The sequence below is a fragment of the Panthera uncia genome, chromosome D1 (genome assembly GCF_023721935.1).
Source record: "Panthera uncia isolate 11264 chromosome D1, Puncia_PCG_1.0, whole genome shotgun sequence".
Lineage (NCBI taxonomy): Eukaryota > Metazoa > Chordata > Mammalia > Carnivora > Felidae > Panthera > Panthera uncia.
The window spans coordinates 33,943,537-33,962,059 of record NC_064808.1 but is presented as its reverse complement, the minus strand read 5'-3'; the positions used below and the strand labels follow the sequence as shown (position 1 = coordinate 33,962,059).

General features: G+C 37.8%; 1 protein-coding gene across 3 annotated transcripts in view; it reads left to right on the top strand.

The window, feature by feature from the left end:
• The first annotated feature begins 521 nt into the window (after positions 1–521).
• The window catches only part of LUZP2 (leucine zipper protein 2), a 485,908-nt gene continuing 467,906 nt past the window's right edge, over positions 522–18,523 (top strand). For 2 of the 3 annotated variants that reach the window (XM_049649125.1, XM_049649134.1), the window contains exon 1: positions 627–772. In XM_049649125.1, coding sequence (XP_049505082.1) covers positions 711–772 — 62 coding nt within the window. In that variant the 5' untranslated portion in view covers positions 627–710. Of the gene's footprint in view, positions 773–18,523 lie in introns of all 3 variants that reach the window. The other variant, XM_049649143.1, reaches the window with a different exon arrangement.

Sequence of the window (18,523 nt, the reverse complement as noted above, 5' to 3'; positions counted from 1 at the left end):
TGGCATTATGGGCTCAGGGTGCGTTTCTGGACACTGCTTACTTCTGCTTCTCTTCAGTCTGCATCAGGCTAATCATTATGCAATTCTAATTAGAATATTTTAAACACTCTTCAGAGCGACGTTTTTCCAAACACTGTGTAATCAGGTGAGGGACACCTGCTTGCGAGTCTGAGCGTGGTGGTCTTTCCCAGTGAATTCTGTCTCACATCCTGCCGAGTACTCAGGTTCAATTACTGGAAGGTTAGATTTCTCTCCTTGCCCCCCACCCCTGCTCCGCCCTTCCCCTCCCTCCCTTTCCCTGTCCTCAGGGGAAGGGGAATAAATGGTCAACCCCAAGAGGGTGTGCAAGTCCGGGGAGCGGGGAGCGCAGCCCGTAGACCCGAGCGCCGGGCCATCGCTGGGAACCCCTCCCTCTCCCCGCGCCGCCTCCAGCGCGAGTGACAACGCGCCCTCCAGGCTCGGGAGCAGCCGCGTGCCGAACAATCCCAGGCAGGGCTCGCCTCGCTGGTGACATCACTGCCGAAGATACTCCCCGCTCTCTCAGTGCCTGCCTTCACGAGGCGTCCGTCCGTTTGTCCGTTTCCTTCCATCCGCTGCTGGAGAGGGCTCAGCGCTGCCGGGGACAGAGCCGGGCACCGAGGAGCGACAGGACCCGGAGGAGGAGGGAGAGCAAAGGCAGCGAGGGAAGGAGGACCCCGGCAGGCGACAGCATGAAATTCAGCCCAGCGCACTACTTGCTGCCTCTCCTGCCAGCGCTGGTCCTCAGCACCAGGTGAGTCCAGGAGCGTGAGTGACCTGAGCCAACGGGCGCTGTGGGTAGGGGTAAGTTGGTCCTACCGCAGGTCACCTGTCAGGGCCAAGGACAGGCACTTCAGCTCTTTGCACCTCCCGCCTAAGTTAAATGATATCTCTGTGGTTCGGGCTCTCAGATCCTTCCGGGAGAATAGAGCCCTTTTCTAGTTATCCTAGTCCTTAGAGAAAGTCTGTGTTCTTACCGGCAAGGGAACCAAGAGCTTTCCCTTTCAAAGAAAATATGTTTCCCTCCAGCCCTAGTAGGAGCAAACAGATAACAGGCAGTAATACCAAAATTAAGGAAATGGAGAGACAAGGAGGAAATTGTCACCAGGCAGTGTATTTATATTAGAGCTGACTTAATAGCCACAGAGTGTACTTACCTCCTTCAAGTGTGTCTGATTTTAAGGTAGGAGAATAATCCTGGAAGATAGTAAACCTTGTACAAAAGTTCCTGGACTCATGAAATGGCCTGTTTTAAGGTCTTGAGGAAGCTTAGTGGTAGGCATTTTCATGTGGCTGTCCTGTGAACAGGTCTAATTAGCGAACACACAAGGCGATTAAAAGTTAGAAGGCACTCTCAGTGTGCTGATGCAGAGACCCTAGTCAGAAACAATTAAGTACTGTACTTCATCACTGGCCACTGATGGGACTTTAAGCCCCAGCACAGAGAAGCTATTTTTAGTGGAAGTTTAAAATGCAATGGTTGAAAAGAGTTTTGTGACTCCCCACTGTTGATCAAGTCCCAAAGTTGGTGATGGGCTTGCATTCTTCTTTCTCAAGAGAAGCACAAAGGTGGTCTGTTTCATTGCCCGGGACTGAGCCTTTATTCTGTATGCTCTTAACATCATATTGGCAGCAACCTCTTTCCCTTGGCTACTAGAAAATAAAATAACCCTCACAGCAAGAGCTTCGTTTCAAATCTATGTGAATGGAAACATTATCTGATTGTTCATCTGATGGAAAATGAAGAAGGGAAACAGGGTAATATCAAATTCTGAAATTAAGAATGAAAAAAACCTCATTATCTATAAAAATGAGGCAGTAAAATTCTGGATTCCATTTCTGATTTTCACATCCTCTTTCAGGTTCTTGTAACCAGACTTTCCTTTTAGAATGAAGACTGTTTGATTTAGCCTTAATCACTGATGAACTTAGTCTTTCCTTGCAGACAAAGCCAGGTGACTTTCCCACAATAAAATAGAATGTGAGGTGTGTGTATATATATATATATTTTTTTTCTTTTCTCTAAAGGTTGTTTGTCACTTCAGTACACAAAATGCAGATGGTTTTAAAATCACTTTGCTTCCCAGAATTACAGTAACTTGCTCCAATTACAGAACCCATTTTAATATTTGTGGTTAGCTTTAAATGACTCAGTGCAAATTGTACATCAGTTATTTTTTTTTTAAGCATCTTGCCACTTACACTGAACTCTTGTGTTGTAGTTTAATAATTGTAATTTCTAGAAAAGGGAAATTCTCAAAGTTGGACACTCAACTAGATGCCTGTCATCATATGCATAAAATAATAAATATTTAAACAATAGAAACCCTGCCCACAATGATTTTTAAAGACATTGAAAACCCCTAGTGTTCCAAAAGTACATTTGCTTTTTAAGGATGCCATAATTTAAGTGAGTCAGGAAGCTGTATAGTCTCTAGCTTCTGAAGTTTTAGTGTTGGTTACATAATACAAAGAGCCATTATCTTTCTTTTGATGGAATGGTTAATTTTTATTAGAATAAAATTTTAAAATAATCAACATTTATTACAACAGAAATTAAAATTAGTCATTCCTAGTTTACTTTAGATATGAAACTTCTGCAGTGTTTTTTATGTAAAACCTATGTCAGGTCTTTAAATTTTCCTTCCTGCAAACTCAACAGAAAGAGCAAGCTGGGCTTAAAAAAAAGTGAAACTTTTTATAACCAGTGGCGTGTCTTGTTGTGATTGTTGTGTAGAAATTTATTTTATTGGATATTCAGATTACTTTGTGACAGCAGATTTGACAGTGACTATGGTACTATCAATATGTCATTTTGCAAGAAGAGATTATGTTTTAGTGGTTTCTATCAGAAGGCCATTCTCTTTGTAATATTTAAGGGTTCTTGTAGGCAATGGTTAACGTGCAGGTTAGAACGTAAACTAAATAGGTTTGTAAGAACAGTTGCATTAGTGGAGGTGAGTTTATTGTCCTGCTGAGAAAAATTGTAGCTCAGCCGTGAGCACCTGGGGCAGTGGGCTTTCTAGCCAAAGACTTGTTAGTTTCTTAGTCAGTGGTCTTGTATGTGAAGCAAGTGGCTTTTCACATGCTTAGGTTATGTTGAAAGCATTAGCACAGGATGGCAGTTGCTAGATATTCTTATATAGCCTTTGGATGTTATCACTTTTATTGTCAAATCTTTTCGAAGTGTGACGAATGTGGATCTGTGGCTCTTCATGCAAAAGAAACAAACCCATGTATTTGTTTCAACATCTCTTTCTCTGGGCAAAGCTCTTTAATACCATACTGTTATATTTCCAAGAGGCTAAAGTTCAGTTGTTTTATAGTAAAGGGATGTGTTCAGCAAAACACATGCTGCAAGTAGAGAAAGATCATTATTATATAATAGTTTCTCTCCACAAGGATGAAAACCCTAAAACGATTTCACCTTTTAAATAGGAATTTTTGGATAGCTGTTTTTGTTTGCTCTTCATCTTTACATCTTTATAACAACTTTAGATGCTAAAGCCTCAAAATGCCATAATTTTCACCATAGTGAACAACACTGATGCCCCTCAAGTAAAGTGAGTTACTTTATCTGTCCTGAAAAAAAGTTAAATGTTCGCCATGAACAACAACCAAGAATTGTCCTCTGTTTCACTGGTAAGCCCCATAGAGTTAAAAAGAGCCATTTAATTTTCTGTACATTGTATCTCCTGTTTATAAAGTTCATGTAAATTCAAAACAGCAAGTTAATGTTATGAATAATGAAGCTAATGCAGAAACCCATTTAACCTGTGCACAAATAAATGTGGTCAAAGAAAGCAAACATATATTGGTTTAATAGCTTTAGAGTAGAATGACTGTACTTTTTAAATAGCTTCATTCTGTAGAAGTATTAAATTGCTATTCCAAGGCATCCAGCAATTCACTTCAGAAAGAGGTAGTATAGGTATTGAAGAGTAGGGTGAAAAAAATCTTTAGAAGTTCTTGGTGAAAAGGGACCCATGGAGTGCTGGGGAAGGCTTGTGCTTTAGTCTGCTGAACCTCTGTTCCTTTATGCTGTGATTCTACTCTTGATGCCTTTGGTTTATTGAGTTTTAAATGACTTAATGGGGAGAGAAACATGGCAGGGGAGAAGTGAAGGTCTACTGACTTCTGGTGGTTTTCCATCAAGCAAGAACTTTAAGCAGATGGTCGCTTATAGTCCTCACAATAGGAGTCACCTTAGAGGTCTCTCCTGGGCCCTCTGATCAGCAGTCACACCACATGTTTACTCTGGAATCTATTTTTAGATGATACTGTATATTGAAGATGCTCCAGGCTCTTATTTGCTCTGTACCTAAATCTAACCTCAGAATCAAGTTGATGTATAGGACAAAGACTAGAATCACAATTAAAATACAATAAGCAGCTTAAAAAACAAACAAACAACTTAAGCAAATAAATTTTTGCAGTCTTCCTTGAACCTCCCCCAAGTTGATGTGAGATAATGTGGGTTTATTCTCCCAAGGCCTACACAGAGTGAGTCTTGCCACACATACCTTTATATGACCCTATGTACATTCCTTTCTGATAAGAATTACACACTTCTGTGTAATCGAATTGGAGACAGGTCTTTTCTAGGCTAAGAAAGTATTAACAAACAAATGTTTCTGACTTTTCAAATTTTAATTCTGGACCCTAGTTGCCTGTTTCCAATAGCAATTTTTAAAATTACTCATTAGGGGATTTCTTTATGGATTAAATTTATTTCCCTCATGGCTAATAAGTGACCCCTCCAACATTTATGATATGACCACAATTGTCCCAGACCAAACTCCATGTGATTCAAAAGGAGGAATATGACCTACCTACCAGGAGGCAAAAATCATTGAAACCACTGAGGGGTATGTGGTTCTAACAATACTGTGTTTTCTGAAGTGTGTGGTATGGGTGCTCACGAGCCTGTTTTGACTGACTTCTACAGGAAATCCCTTTAATGAATAGGGCTAAACATTTAACCTCATTAAACATATTTAATACTGAGTTTTCTTCTCTGGAAAAGCAAACAAGTCCATTTGAACTTCATAACCTTCAGATGTCTTTGATGTTTTCATTATCACACATTAAAAGTGTGTCTGCAGTGTGCCAGTCATTGCATATGGCATCAGGACAATAAGATATTTAGTTCCAGATGTGTGTCCTCCTAACCCAGTCATGCACAGAAATTGTTACGGGTAAGACCAAATTGGATAAATAACAACAAGCATTTTGAAGTTCTAGATACAAATAGAGAAGAGAGTGAATAATGATAGTGGAGGAGTATCAGAAGTAACTTCCACTTTGAAGACAGTGAGGGAAGTAATATATTTTAATTTTAAAACTTGAGTATCCTGCAGCACTTGCTAACTGTGTGATGTTAGGTAAATTTCTTACCTCTCTATCTAGTTATCTCATGTAGAAAATAGGACTACTTATAGAAACTACCTGAGCAGTAAGGACTGAATGAGTTTATTTAGAAGAATTGGCCAATATTTCTTAGAACAGAGTAAGTGATCAACAGGGACTAGGCTGTGTAGGTAATACTATGTTTTAATTATTTTTAAAAACTTTTCGTATCTATGATTGATCAGGACATATCAAAATAAATGAAAACTTGGATACAAGTTAATTGAATGACAGAATATGAACAAGAGTCACAGTCCTCATTTAAAAGTAGGAAAATATTGGCAAAGAAGAGAGAAGCAGTAGCAGAAGTAATGAGGATTACCTCGTTACTAGGCTGCTTCTTTCAAAAGTGTTTTGGTGGCAAAGTGCCTGGATGGTGCAGCGCACTTTGGCAAACACCGTGAAAAACTGTAGTTTATAATTTATCGTATAGAATATGTTTTAGCACAAAAGTACATATTTAGCTACTTGTATATCTGTTTAAAATTTAGTTGTATATATAGCACATCCATCATATCAAATCAAAGCCATGAGCATCAATAAAAAGATGCTTTGAAACTACATAAGAAGGATTGATGTAAAAGGTTAAACAACTTTATTTTCTACTTTTCAATTGATTTCATAATCTGTTGACAATCTATGAAATACAGTTTCTTCTCTTAATTTTTCTAAATATATAACAGATTTTTTTCTACTGAGAACAATTTGAAAACCAGTGATACAGAAGAAACACAACTATGTCTTAAGAGTCATCACATGAGTTATTCCCTAAGCTTTTTGAAAATGACTTTAGAGACCATCTAGTTTCAACTAGTTTGCACATATTTCATCATAAAGTTTTCATAGTTTTGCCAAGAAATTCTGACCGCTAAATGAAAAAAAATTTTTTTTGCCATAGATTATTGTGTGTTTGTGAATGTGTGATGTCTATTAATCTAGTGAATCCTGGAAAAGGGTATGATTTGCTGCTGTGGGGAGATAACAAGGCATAAATTATTGTTAAATCTGCATCAAAGAAAGGACACACGTTTACTGGGTTGTCTACGAACTTTGCTTCATAATTATAGGAAGCAAAAAATCTTAACTATCACATTCAGATGCAATCTGAAGGTCAACCAAGTAAACAGTGTGCTCTGAGAATGCTTTCATAAACACTGGGAGGCGTCATTATACCATAGGTAGTGATTGCATTGCAATTATGTCTGACTTGTTTGGTGTTGCTTTCGAGTGTTTTAATCTCTTTGAGTGTACTTTAAAGAGTTTGTTATTGGGAAACATACTGTGAATATAAGGTTGTGTTCTATTCTAAAGCCCTTCACTTTAGAGATGACAAAACTGAGGTCCAAATTGACAGACTCCTCTAAGGCTGCAGAAGGAAACCAGAACAAGGATGTAACATTGACCCCAATACCCAGTAATCAAGCTATATTTGTACAGTTGGTCCCTACAATATTATCTAGAACTATTGTAGTTACTGTGAAGTTACTCTAAAACAAATTCTCTGAGCACATATACTCATGGTAGAACAACAGGCTTTAGTCAAAGAAAATTACAGCAATGGAGAGTTGTTTGCTTGACTATATTGTTTTTTGAAGAGTGAGATGGCTTAAAAAGAGATCCAGGTCATTTTCAAAACCCAGAGTAGTCATTAATGAGTCTCACCTTGGTACACAGTTTACTTCTCAAGCAATACACCTCTAATAGTTCCTGTTGATTTTTCCGTTCTATTGTGAAGGTGATATTGTTGATGTCTTTGGGATCTTTTCATTGAATCTAGTTCCAATAAACATAGTTCCTAGCTAGGCATTTGCTTTTATATTCCTTACCTATCAAACCTATGCTGTAACTCTGTGGTATTGTTCAATGGGAAACATACTCAACTATCCTACAATGAATAGTTCCCAGATATGTTCGCATGGAAATTTATGGTGAGCTTTAACACTCCATCTGGTGTTACCTGTCTCTACATTTTCATCATAGCCCGTGAGCAACTTATATAGCATTTTTAGGGTCAGACATACATATTTGTCTTTGAATAGGTTTCTTAACCATTCAGACTTTAATTTCTCATCTATAAAATGGAGAATAATACTGTCTGTCATTTAGGGCATTTAGGATTAAAGAAAATGTACGTAAGTGCTATTTCAGTGCATATAGCTGTATAGCTGTGTTCCATAGTCTTTAAGAGATCCTAAGACATGTTAGCTATTAGTATCGATAGAGAGTACAATTTAGTGTGTTGATTTTATATTGGACACCCTAAGCAACCGACATTTAATTATTTTATCAAAATTCAAAATAAATTCCTTAAATGAATTGATTTGTATAGCCAAAACATGAAAAACATTTATTTCCTAAGATTTTGCTGGGGGTAGGCAGGGAGGAATTGAGCCCAGTGATTAATCCTTGGGGGAAAAATGGAACAAGAACATGCAATGACTTGCTGCCCTCCAAAATTGTCCTTGCATCTGAGCTAAGGTATTGCTAGGAGCTATTGCAGATTCTGGACCAGCCTTCATCTCCTATCCTTATAGAAGATGTGACTTCCTCCAGCCTATTCTCCAGAGGATTATTAGGGTTTCTAATTTCCTGTCCTTCTAACTAATATTCAAAGTACTCTGAGCAGAAGCACTTAGTGAGCAAGGTTTACAAGAAGTATTTGCCCTGTCATATGGGTTAAATGCAAAGAATGTGAACTCAAACAGACTTTGGAATAGCCCCACTAGCTACTTGACTTAATGTCAATTAACAACTCTTAGCCACATTTTCCTATCAGTAAAAAAGGTGATAATAATGCTCCTCTGATTTAAGAGTATTTAATAAGATAATGTGTATAAAGAATAGTGTCTGGAACCGAGAAATTCAATATATTTTCAGTCTTATCTGACTGAAGGGGATTACAGCAATTTTACCCTACCAGAGTGTACTTTCATTTCAGAAAGAGCGGTCCCTAATAAATACACACCTGATGCTGGTGTGTGCAAGACAGAGGTATTGGTGAAGAGATTTTAGAGTTCAACCCCATCTTCCCTTATCACAGATGATAAAACTGAATGGAAACTTTATTTTCCTTAGGAGTTCATGAGGATGATTTGAGGCCAAAGTAAAAGCCAATTCTGGATTGTCCTATAACCAATCTCCGTTAGCAACACTGATTTAAACACCTGTAACATCCTCAAGAAAAAAATAAGGAAAACCAGTATGACCTGTCCTAGCTTCTATTTGGAGTCTGAAAGCTCCAAATTATGTTGCTAATAGTTAAACATTAAATACAGTTATTAAATTATATTACCATAATATATTAATGCCTTAAAAGGAAGTTCACGTTTCAAGTTTACCTGAGGATGATGGAACCAAAGAGATCTATCTTAAACTAGGACAACATAACAGCAACAAGTCTTTCTGACAAATTGAGGGCTCTGGATTCTAATAATTCAGTGTTCTCACATGGGGTAAGGTTGCTCCTGACCTCTGCGGAATGGTGAAGGGGCTGGAATGGAAAAGGGAAACAAGAAACTTAGCATACTAAGACTCTGAATGTGGTATGCATGGACAAAGATGGTAGGAGTGAACAAGAATGTCCTCTATCATGTAAGCCTTCCTGTTTTCATTGTTTCTGTTTGTTTGTTACTGTTTTTTAAATGCTCTTCTCTAATGCTTACAGTCATTCATTGGTTGTCTTTGCAGTAAACTAAGCCATTAGCATTGGGCAGGGAAGGGGGCAAAAAAAAAAAAAAGATTCTGAATTGTAAAAGAAACAAGACAATGCATGAGAAATTGAAGTGATGTGTTGGCAAGAAGCAAATATAGTTGAGGAAGCTTTATATTGTTGAGAGCATGTAGCTTTTCCCTTCAGATGCCACAAAGTGAAATGTGAGCTCATTCTACAAATAAGTTCATATGAAAATGGGGGCACACTTTTTCTGACACTACAATTTAGAAAAATATTGAAAAGCATCAAATCCTTTTTGTAGTAGTATGTGTCTTTATTTCAATTGGTAATTTTATACAACATGTAAGTGACAGTTTCAGCCAATAACTAATTAATTCCCTGGCAGTGTTCTAGGTGCTTACTTTGTTACTTAACCCTTCCTTGCAACTGATTTTACTTATATACCTTTATCAGGAGGGAGGCTGAGTTTTAGACACATTAAATGATTAACCTACATTCTCCCAGCTAGAAAGTGGTTAGATTCTAACCCCTTCATTCTGAGAATTGTTTTATGAATGAACTTATAGCACTGCCATAGAATTCAATTTCTGTATAAATACACAATGAAGAAAAATAATATGTGATATATAAATAATAATGCCAAACTAAACCATTTTGACAAATAACTGTTTTCATGAAGTAGGACAGGCTACGTTAAAAATATTCTTAAAATTACACCTGAAACTGGTATGTCATGTACCCGATATACCTCAATTAGAATATATTAAAAATTAAAAGATACAAATGATCTGATAATAAGAAATCAATTCTTAAATCAGCCCAAGAAATTCATTAGTTTGAAGACCAGTCAAATTGAAGCCTTTATAATAAACACAGAAGTTTGCCAGCTAACATTCCTATTTCCACGTAGAAAACATGTCTTCAGGCACCTTAGTGGCTCAGTCAGTTGAACATCTGACTCTTGATTTCTGCTTGGGTCATCATTCCAGGTTGGTGGCATCAAGCTCCACTCTTGGGTTCAGTGCTGAATGTGGAGCCTCCTGAAGATTCTCTCTTGCTCTTGCTCTCTCCCTTACCCGCTCTAGCCCTCCCCAAGTTCTGGGGAGTTCTAACTCCCCAGAGTTCATGTACTCTGTCTCTGAAATAATAATAAAAACATGTCTTCAGATCAGTGTTTCTCAAAGTATACCCCTTAGTGTACCTAAATTAGAGTACCCTGGGATGCTTGTAAAAAGGCACCTTCCTGGTCACTGCCTAGACATACTAGATTAGATCCCCTAAGAAAAGGAGGAGGGGGCCAAGGAATTTTTGTTTCAACCTGGACCTCAGATGCTTCCCATGTACATGAGAGCTTGGAAAGCGCTGCTCCACTATTTGAGAACTATAGAGTCTCGAACACCTTGCCATCTTCAGCAGTAACACCGTGTGCACATTGCAGCTGAAATCTGGGTGATGGAAATATGGTGATACTTTGCCAAAAACCAAAAAACGAAACACAAAAAACCTGCCTATTTTTACATGGATATAAATTTAAACTTTTTTATGTTTATTCATTTTTGAGAGAAAGAGACAGAGTGTGAGCAGGGGGAGGGGCAGAGAGAGAGGGAGACGCGGAATCCAAAGCAGGCTCCAGGCTCTGCGCTGTTAGCACAGAGCCCGATGTGGAGCTCGAAGCCACAAACCGCGAGATCATGACCTGACCTGAAGTCTGACACTTAACCATCTAAGCCACCCAGGCAGCCCTACATGTATATAAATAAGTGAATATCTTGGTATCAGTCAAGTTACATGAAAATGATTCTCTGCCTCATTAAAAAAAAAAAATGCAAAGGGCTGAAAAGAGCTGAGAAAATAGTCAGACTAAATGATATAAAACTGTATTACATGGATTTATCAAGGAATACACTCTATTTAGAATGTCCTGGAGAGTGAGGTAAAATCTTAGAAACTCTGAAAAGAATGAAGCTTTAACTGTATCTCCTGTCGTCCTGTGTTGATCTTTTCAAGTTCTATGACAAAGATGCACTGAAAACCAGGACCTACATATAAGGCTGTGCAAATCCTTACTGTTTTTTACTTGGTGCAGGAAATTAGAGTTTTTCAGATGAAGTAGAAGTAATATTCAGCCTGACAAAAAAGGTTTTGAACCCCCCCCCCACACACACATGCTACATTAAATGTACATGTACACACATGTACATTTCTGGATTAAGCAGAATGTACAGCTATGCTAGCCGTATTGTGGCAGTTCTTTTCCACTCTACAGTTTCAGTTCTGGAATAACAAAGGAATCAAAAGATGGTATAATACGTAATAGCTCACAATCACAGAAAACCTTAAACCAAGTTAAGCCTCATAATAAATTTGTGAGGTGGTTCCTGATGTTGCCTTCAGTTTATATATGTGGAAACTAAGGCACCTAGGGGTTAGGTTACCTGCCCAAGGTTATAAGCCCATAAGTGGATTCTGAATTAAAAGGACAAATAGCACTAGAGCCCATGCTCTTAATTACTATGCTACAGCGCCTCCTAGCGTGTGATGGAAAGCACTGGAATGAGCCAGTGTCGGCTTGCATCCCTCTCATGTGTGGCTTCTGATTTATATAGTGAGAAAAGGAAAGAAAAATGTAGCGTGCTCTGAGGTATCCCCTAAGCTCACAACTAAAGTTCTAACTAAAATAATGTATGGTGTATTTTGCTCTCATCGTGAAAGAAAATAATAATATTTGTGTGATGTTGCCTTTGCTTGTGGATGTTGTTTTCCAAAGTCAAAACCATTGAACTACAATGTTCTATTGCCTGGCTCCAGATGGCACTTGAATTTTCACTGTGGAGCTGGTGGGAATCAGACTGACCTAACTGCAGCACCTTCCACCTGTGTGATCCCAGGTAGCTGTCTCAACTGCTCAGACTCATAATTTTATTTTTAACATTTATAACAGTGGGTAAAGGTTGCTTACATGTGAGAATTGTGCTACACAGTTCTCTAGGGTAACTTTACTTAATGCTTTTCCATACCTCATGAAGGCATTTGGTAGATGAGAGCATTAAGGATTAGAGAAGTTAATACCTTTAAAGTTACTAAAAGGTAGAAGTGGAATTTGAACCTGTGATTTAAAAGGCTTAAGCTTTAAGGTCTGGATTCTCAGACAAAAAGAGTTTTAACCCTGAAATTTCGTGGTGTCAGGCTTTGGGAAGTATCTCAGAAACAATGCTGTTGAGAACCTAACGCAAAAAGGGGACTTGTGTTATACACATGGATACCTGAGCTACAGGATTCAGTGCCCTGTTTGTATGCAAACCCTCACAATATCCCCATCTCATAAATAGTATCCCCTTTTGTTTTAAAGCTGTGAGAAAGCAGCAGTCTCATCATTTGAACGTTGTCTGTCTTGAAGGCTGACCTGAGAATAAGTCAGATTTTCCTTAGGAAGTTTAAGTGTGATGTTTCACTGGAACTACACTTCCATGGGTAGTCAGAAGATGGCACTGTGAAGTATAAAGTACAGCACAAGCATATCTCTGTTGTAGATTCAACCTCTTTATAGACTGACACATCTCAAAATTGATACCTGAAAAAATGACTTGATTTCATATCAAAATCATTAACAGATACATGTATGTATATATAAGTCTAGGTATGTATGTACCTGTATATATGCATATGTATAACATGCTTTATAATATAGTACATATTACATATAATTTTAATTATAAAACATAGGTATTTTAAAGCTTTATGAAAACATATTCTTAAAAATAGGAATTGGGAGCACACTGCTGTTAGCTTAGTTCCATTCATCATTGTAGTAATTCCTGTATATACACTTTTCTCCTTGAGAACAGACCTGAAAATTGGAGAATGTACCCATTTCCCCTATATACTCTTTTATTCAAGTGCCCTATTAAAAGGATTCTCAAGGATCGACTTGAAGGGGAGTAGGCATCCTGTGAAGAAGATCTACCTGACACATTTATACTATTTAAATTTTAACTTTCATACATGCTCATACATTTTCACATCACCCTGTGTAGCGATTAGTAACAACCCCTTTTTATGAAAATGAGGAGACCATTACTAGTGACAGTAAGAGGCCCGGACCTGTGGCTTTGGTACTACTTTTGCAGCAGCAGAGCCAGCATCTGGTGAGAACCTGCTTTCTGGTCACATGGGTTGTATCCCTACGGGATGGAGAGCACGGCAAGAGGACACACGTGGTGCTTCTTATTTATTATTCTAAAATTATTTATTCATTTATTTATTTTTAATTTACATCCAAGTTAATTAGCATGTAGTACAATAATGTTTTTCAGGAGTAGATTCCAGTGATTCATCTGCTATGTATGATACCCAGTGCTTATCCCAACAAGTGTCTTCTTTAATGCCCTTTACCCATTTAGCCCATCCCCCACCCACAACCTCTACAGCAAGCCTCAGTTCTCTGTATTTAAGAGTCTTACGTTTTGTCTCCCTCCCTGTTTTTATATTCTTTTTGCTTCCCTTCCCTTCTGTTCATCTGTTTTATATCTTAAATTCCTCATACGAGTGAAGTCATATGATATTTGTCTTTCTCTGACTGACTGACTTTGCTTTGCAAAATACCCTCTAGTTCCATCCATGTTGTTGCAAATGGCATATACTACATCTTCTTTAACCATTCATCCATCGATGGACATTTGGACTCTTTCCATACTTTAGCTATTGTTGATAGCACTGCTATAAACATTGGGGTGCATGTGCCTCTTTGAAACAGCATACCTGTATCCCTTGAATATATACCTAGTAGTGCAATTGCTGAGTCATAGGGTAGTTCTATTTTTAACTTTTTGAGGCATCTCCATGCTGTTTTCTAGAGTGGCTGCACCAGTTTGCATTCCCACCAACAGTGCAACAGAGTTCCTTTTTCTCTGCATCTTTACCAACATCTGTTGTTTCCTGAGTTATTAATTTTAGCCATTCCAGCTGGTGTGAGGTGGTATCTCATTGTGGTTTTAATTTGTATTTCCCTGATGATGAGTGATGTTGAGCATTTTTTCATGTGTCTGTTAGCCATCTGAATGTCTTCTTTGGAAAAGTGTCTATTCATGTCTTTTGCCCATTTCTTCACTGGACTATTTTATTTATTTATTTATTTATTTATTTATTTGGTGCTGAGTTTGATAAGTTCTTCATAGATTTTGGATACTAACCCTTTAACTGATAGGTCATTTGCAAATATCTTCTCCCATTCCGTTGGTTGCATTTTAGTTTTGCAGATTGTGTTTCTCCGCTATGCAGAAGCTTTTTATCTTGATGAGGTCCCAAGAGTTCATTTTTGCTTTTGTTTCCCTTGCTTTCGGGGGTGTGTTGAGTAGTAAGTTGCCGTGGCCGAGGTCAAAGAGGTTTTTGCCTGCTTTCTCCTCTAGGATTTTTTTTTTAATGTTTATTTATTTTGAGAGAGAGAGAGACAAAGCACAAGCAGGGGAGGAGCAGAGACAGAGAGGGAGACACAGAATCTGAGGCAGGCTCCAGGCTCTGAGCTGTCAGCACAGAGCCTGACACAGGGCTCGAACTCACAAGCTGTAAGATCATGACCTGAGCTGAAGTTGGATGCTCAAACGACTGAGCCACCCAGGCGCCCCTCTCCTCTAGGATTTTGATGGCTTCCTATCCTACGTTTAGGTCTTTCATCCATTTTGAGTTTATTTTTATGTATGGTATAAGAAAGTGGTCCAGGTTCATTATTCTGCATGTCGCTGTCTAGTTTTCCCAACACCATTTGCTGAAGAGACTGTCTTTATTCCATTGGATGTTCTTTTCCTGCTTTGTCAAAGATTAGTTGACCATAGGTTTGTGGGCATTTCTTTTTATAAGGGCACTAATCTCATCATGAGGGCTCCACCCTTATAAATTAATTACCTCTCCCGATTCCATCTCAGTAAGGGTTAGGGTTTCAGTATATGAATTTTGGGAGAACCCAGGCATACAGTCTATAACATGCCTGTTGGCTAGGAAGGGAAAGGACAGAGTCTGGTAGCTAAGAGTACTCCCAGTTGTCATTTTTGGAAGATGAAGCAAAAGTGACCAGCCTAGTAGGATTAAAGAAGGTGGTACATATGTGGTATTTGATATATATATATGTGTGTATATCTATATCTATATCTATATACATATATATATATATATTATATTTTAATACATGGTTTTGGTCTTATTATCTTTGTGCCTTTCATAAATCAATGTGAGTACATCCCTGTAAACCTTACCACTTTAATGAGCTAAGATTCAGTTTCTTGGTATGTATCAGAAAACTGCAAATTACAATGCCTTATACAAAACATACATTTATTTCTCTTACATAAGATATGCATACAGGTAGGAAATTAGAGGGTGGTTGATTCTCCATCATCAGCAAGCAGGTTGTATTATCCCTTGCATGGGTCTGAGGTACTTTTATCTTCATCAACTCCTTCCCCCAAGTATAAATGTGTATATATAGATGTTTGTGTGTGTGTGTGTGTGTGTGTGTGTGTGTGTGTGTGTAATTTATGTGTGTGTATATATATGTATATATATGTATATATATGTATATATATGTATGTTTTGTAACTGTTATAAAAATGAGTATATTAATATACTTAAATCTAAAAGTTCATTTTTAATTTTTTTATAGTTTTTTTTATTTCAACTCCAGTATACTGGAGTATATATAGTGTGCTATTCATCACAGTAAGTGTATTCTTTAATTCCTATCACCTATTTCACCCATCTCCCCATCCACCTCCTTTCCCGTAACCATCAGTTTGTTCTCTATAGTTAAGAGTCTGTTTCTTGGTTTGTTTCTCTTTCTTTTCCTTTGCTCATTTGTTTTGTTTCTTAAATTCCACATATGAGTGAAATCATATATTTATCTTTCTCTGATTTATTTTGCTTACAATTATACTTTCTAGCTCAATCCATGTTGTTGTAAATGGCAAGATTTCATTCTTTTTTATGGCTGAATAATATCCCTTATATGTCTACCACTTCTTTATCTGTTCATCAGTCGATGAATGCTTGGGCTTCTTCCATAATTTGGCTGTTGTAAATAATGCTGCTAAAAACACAGAGATACATATATCCTTTCAAATTATGTTTTTATATTCTTTTGGTAAGTACCCAGTAGTGTGATGACTGGATCATAGGATACGTCTATTTTTAACTTTTTGAGGAACCTCCTTACCGTTTTCCATGGTGGCTTCACCAGTTTGCATTCCCACCAACAGTGCAAGAGAGTTCCTTTTTCTCCATATTCTCTCCAAAACTTGTTGTCTCTTGAGTTTTTTATTTTAGCCACTCTGGAAGGTGTGAGGTGATATCTCATTGTGGTTTAGAGTTGCATTTCCCTGATGATGAGTGATATTGAGCATCTTTTCATGTGTCTGTTGGTCATCTGTATGTCTTCTTTGGAGCAATGTGTATTCATGTCTTCTCATTTTTTTTTTAATGTTTATTTATTTCTGAGACAGGGACAGAGCATGAGTGGAGGAGGGGCAGGAAGAGAGAGGGAGACACAGAATCTGAAGCAGGCTCCAGGCTCTGAGCTGTCAGCACAGTTCCCGACGTTGGGCTTGAACTCACAAACCATGAGATCATGACCTGAGCTGAAGTCGGTCGCTTAACTGACTGAGCCACCCAGGCGCCCCAATGTCTTCTCATTTTTAATGATAGTTTTTAGGGGTTTCCTGGTGTTGAGTTGTACAAGGTTTTTATATATTTTGGATTCTAACCCTTTATCACCTATGTCCTTTGCAAATACCTTCTCCCATTACATAGGTTGTCTTTTAGTTTTATTGATTCCTTTTCTGTGCATCATTTTATTGCGATGTAATCCCAATAGTTTATTTTTGCTTTTATTCCCCTTGCCTCAGGAGACATTATCTAGAAAAATGTTGTTACAGTCAATGTCAGAGAAATGACTGCCTGTTCTCCCTTCTAAGATTTTTATGGTTACAGGTCTCACTTTTAGGTGTTTAATCCATTTTCAGTTTATTTTTATGTATGATATAAGAAAGTGGTTCAGTTTCATTCTTTTGCATGTAGCTGTCCGCTTTAGGCTTTTACTTTAAAATAAATTTTAAAATGTTTGTGGGTCCCTAAGAATGTCGTGGATCCTCAGCACTGGGTCCACTGTGCCTAATGGCCAAGTTGGCCCTGTCAGTAGGGACCCCGTCTCTTTCCAGCTCTCTGTTCTGCTGAAGCCCTTGCCATCATGATCCAAGAGAATTTAATAGAATAGCTGTATTCAACTAAAAGGGAAGCTGGGACTTGCAGTCTTTTTACCTGGGCTGTATGTTCAGGTAAAAATCAGGGTTTTGGTACTAAGTGACAAAAGGATAATGGAAGCTCTATTCACATTAGCTTTGTCTTTCCTTTGAACTGCTTTTCCAATTCTCTGCTAGGTAAATGCTTCCCATTACCCCCAAAAGGTTTTCTCTTTTCATTACAGTGAAATAGAAGTTAGATGTCTCCCGTTAGAAATTACTTTAAAAATGGCAAATTTCCTGAATGAGAGTCATTGTTTTAGTTTATAGATAAAAGCTTCTATCAGTGGGGTATAAACTAAGAGGTGGAGACCAAAGTAGGACATAGTTGCAGCTTAAAGAGGGGTATTTTTAATTAATTATTTTGTGTGACTCCTATATATTTATCAAGAATAAAATAGTATCAGCAAATGGTTGCATCTTGCATTTAGTACCAGTTTTCTGAAGGTGACCAAGTTAAAGGCAAGGTTCACATGTATTTTATGGCCTTATACTGTGGTTTATATATCACAAGTACTTAAATATGTGCTTAAATGCTCTATCTAAATAATTAAAAGTAGATGTTTTGGTTCAGTGTTTTATTCTTAAACTGTGTCTTTTTTGTATGTGTGTTCCACCCTCAGGTGGAAAGATAATATGATCTAGGTAATTTTTTAATTTTTAAGTAAATGATGCAATTATTTTTTAGGGAATTATGTTTCGATTTTATGTTACCAGGAACTGCCATTTTTTTAAAATTTGTACCCTTGCAAAGATCCTTCCCTAAGGAAGAAAAGCTAAAGAAATTTCACTGTACAATTTTGCCCGGTTGGAATAGGGATGACATGATTATGGTAACACAGTGACTACAATAATGGATCTTGGATACTAGGCTGAGTAGGGAGGGAAGTGAAGCCAAGACAGTGCTGGAAATAAAGGCAGAGACCAAGGATCTAGGTATCTCCATAGGCTCACTGAAGGACGTGGTGGTAGTCACAAGCTGAGAAAGCAAACAGGAAAGGTGGCCATATATCAGTAGTACAAACCTTAAGAACCTTCTTAGAATCATAACATTTCAGACCTCCGTGGGTCTTTCTACCCAGCCCTTTCTTTTTCTGAATCTATAAATTTAGGCTTCTAGAAATCAAGTAACTTACCAAAA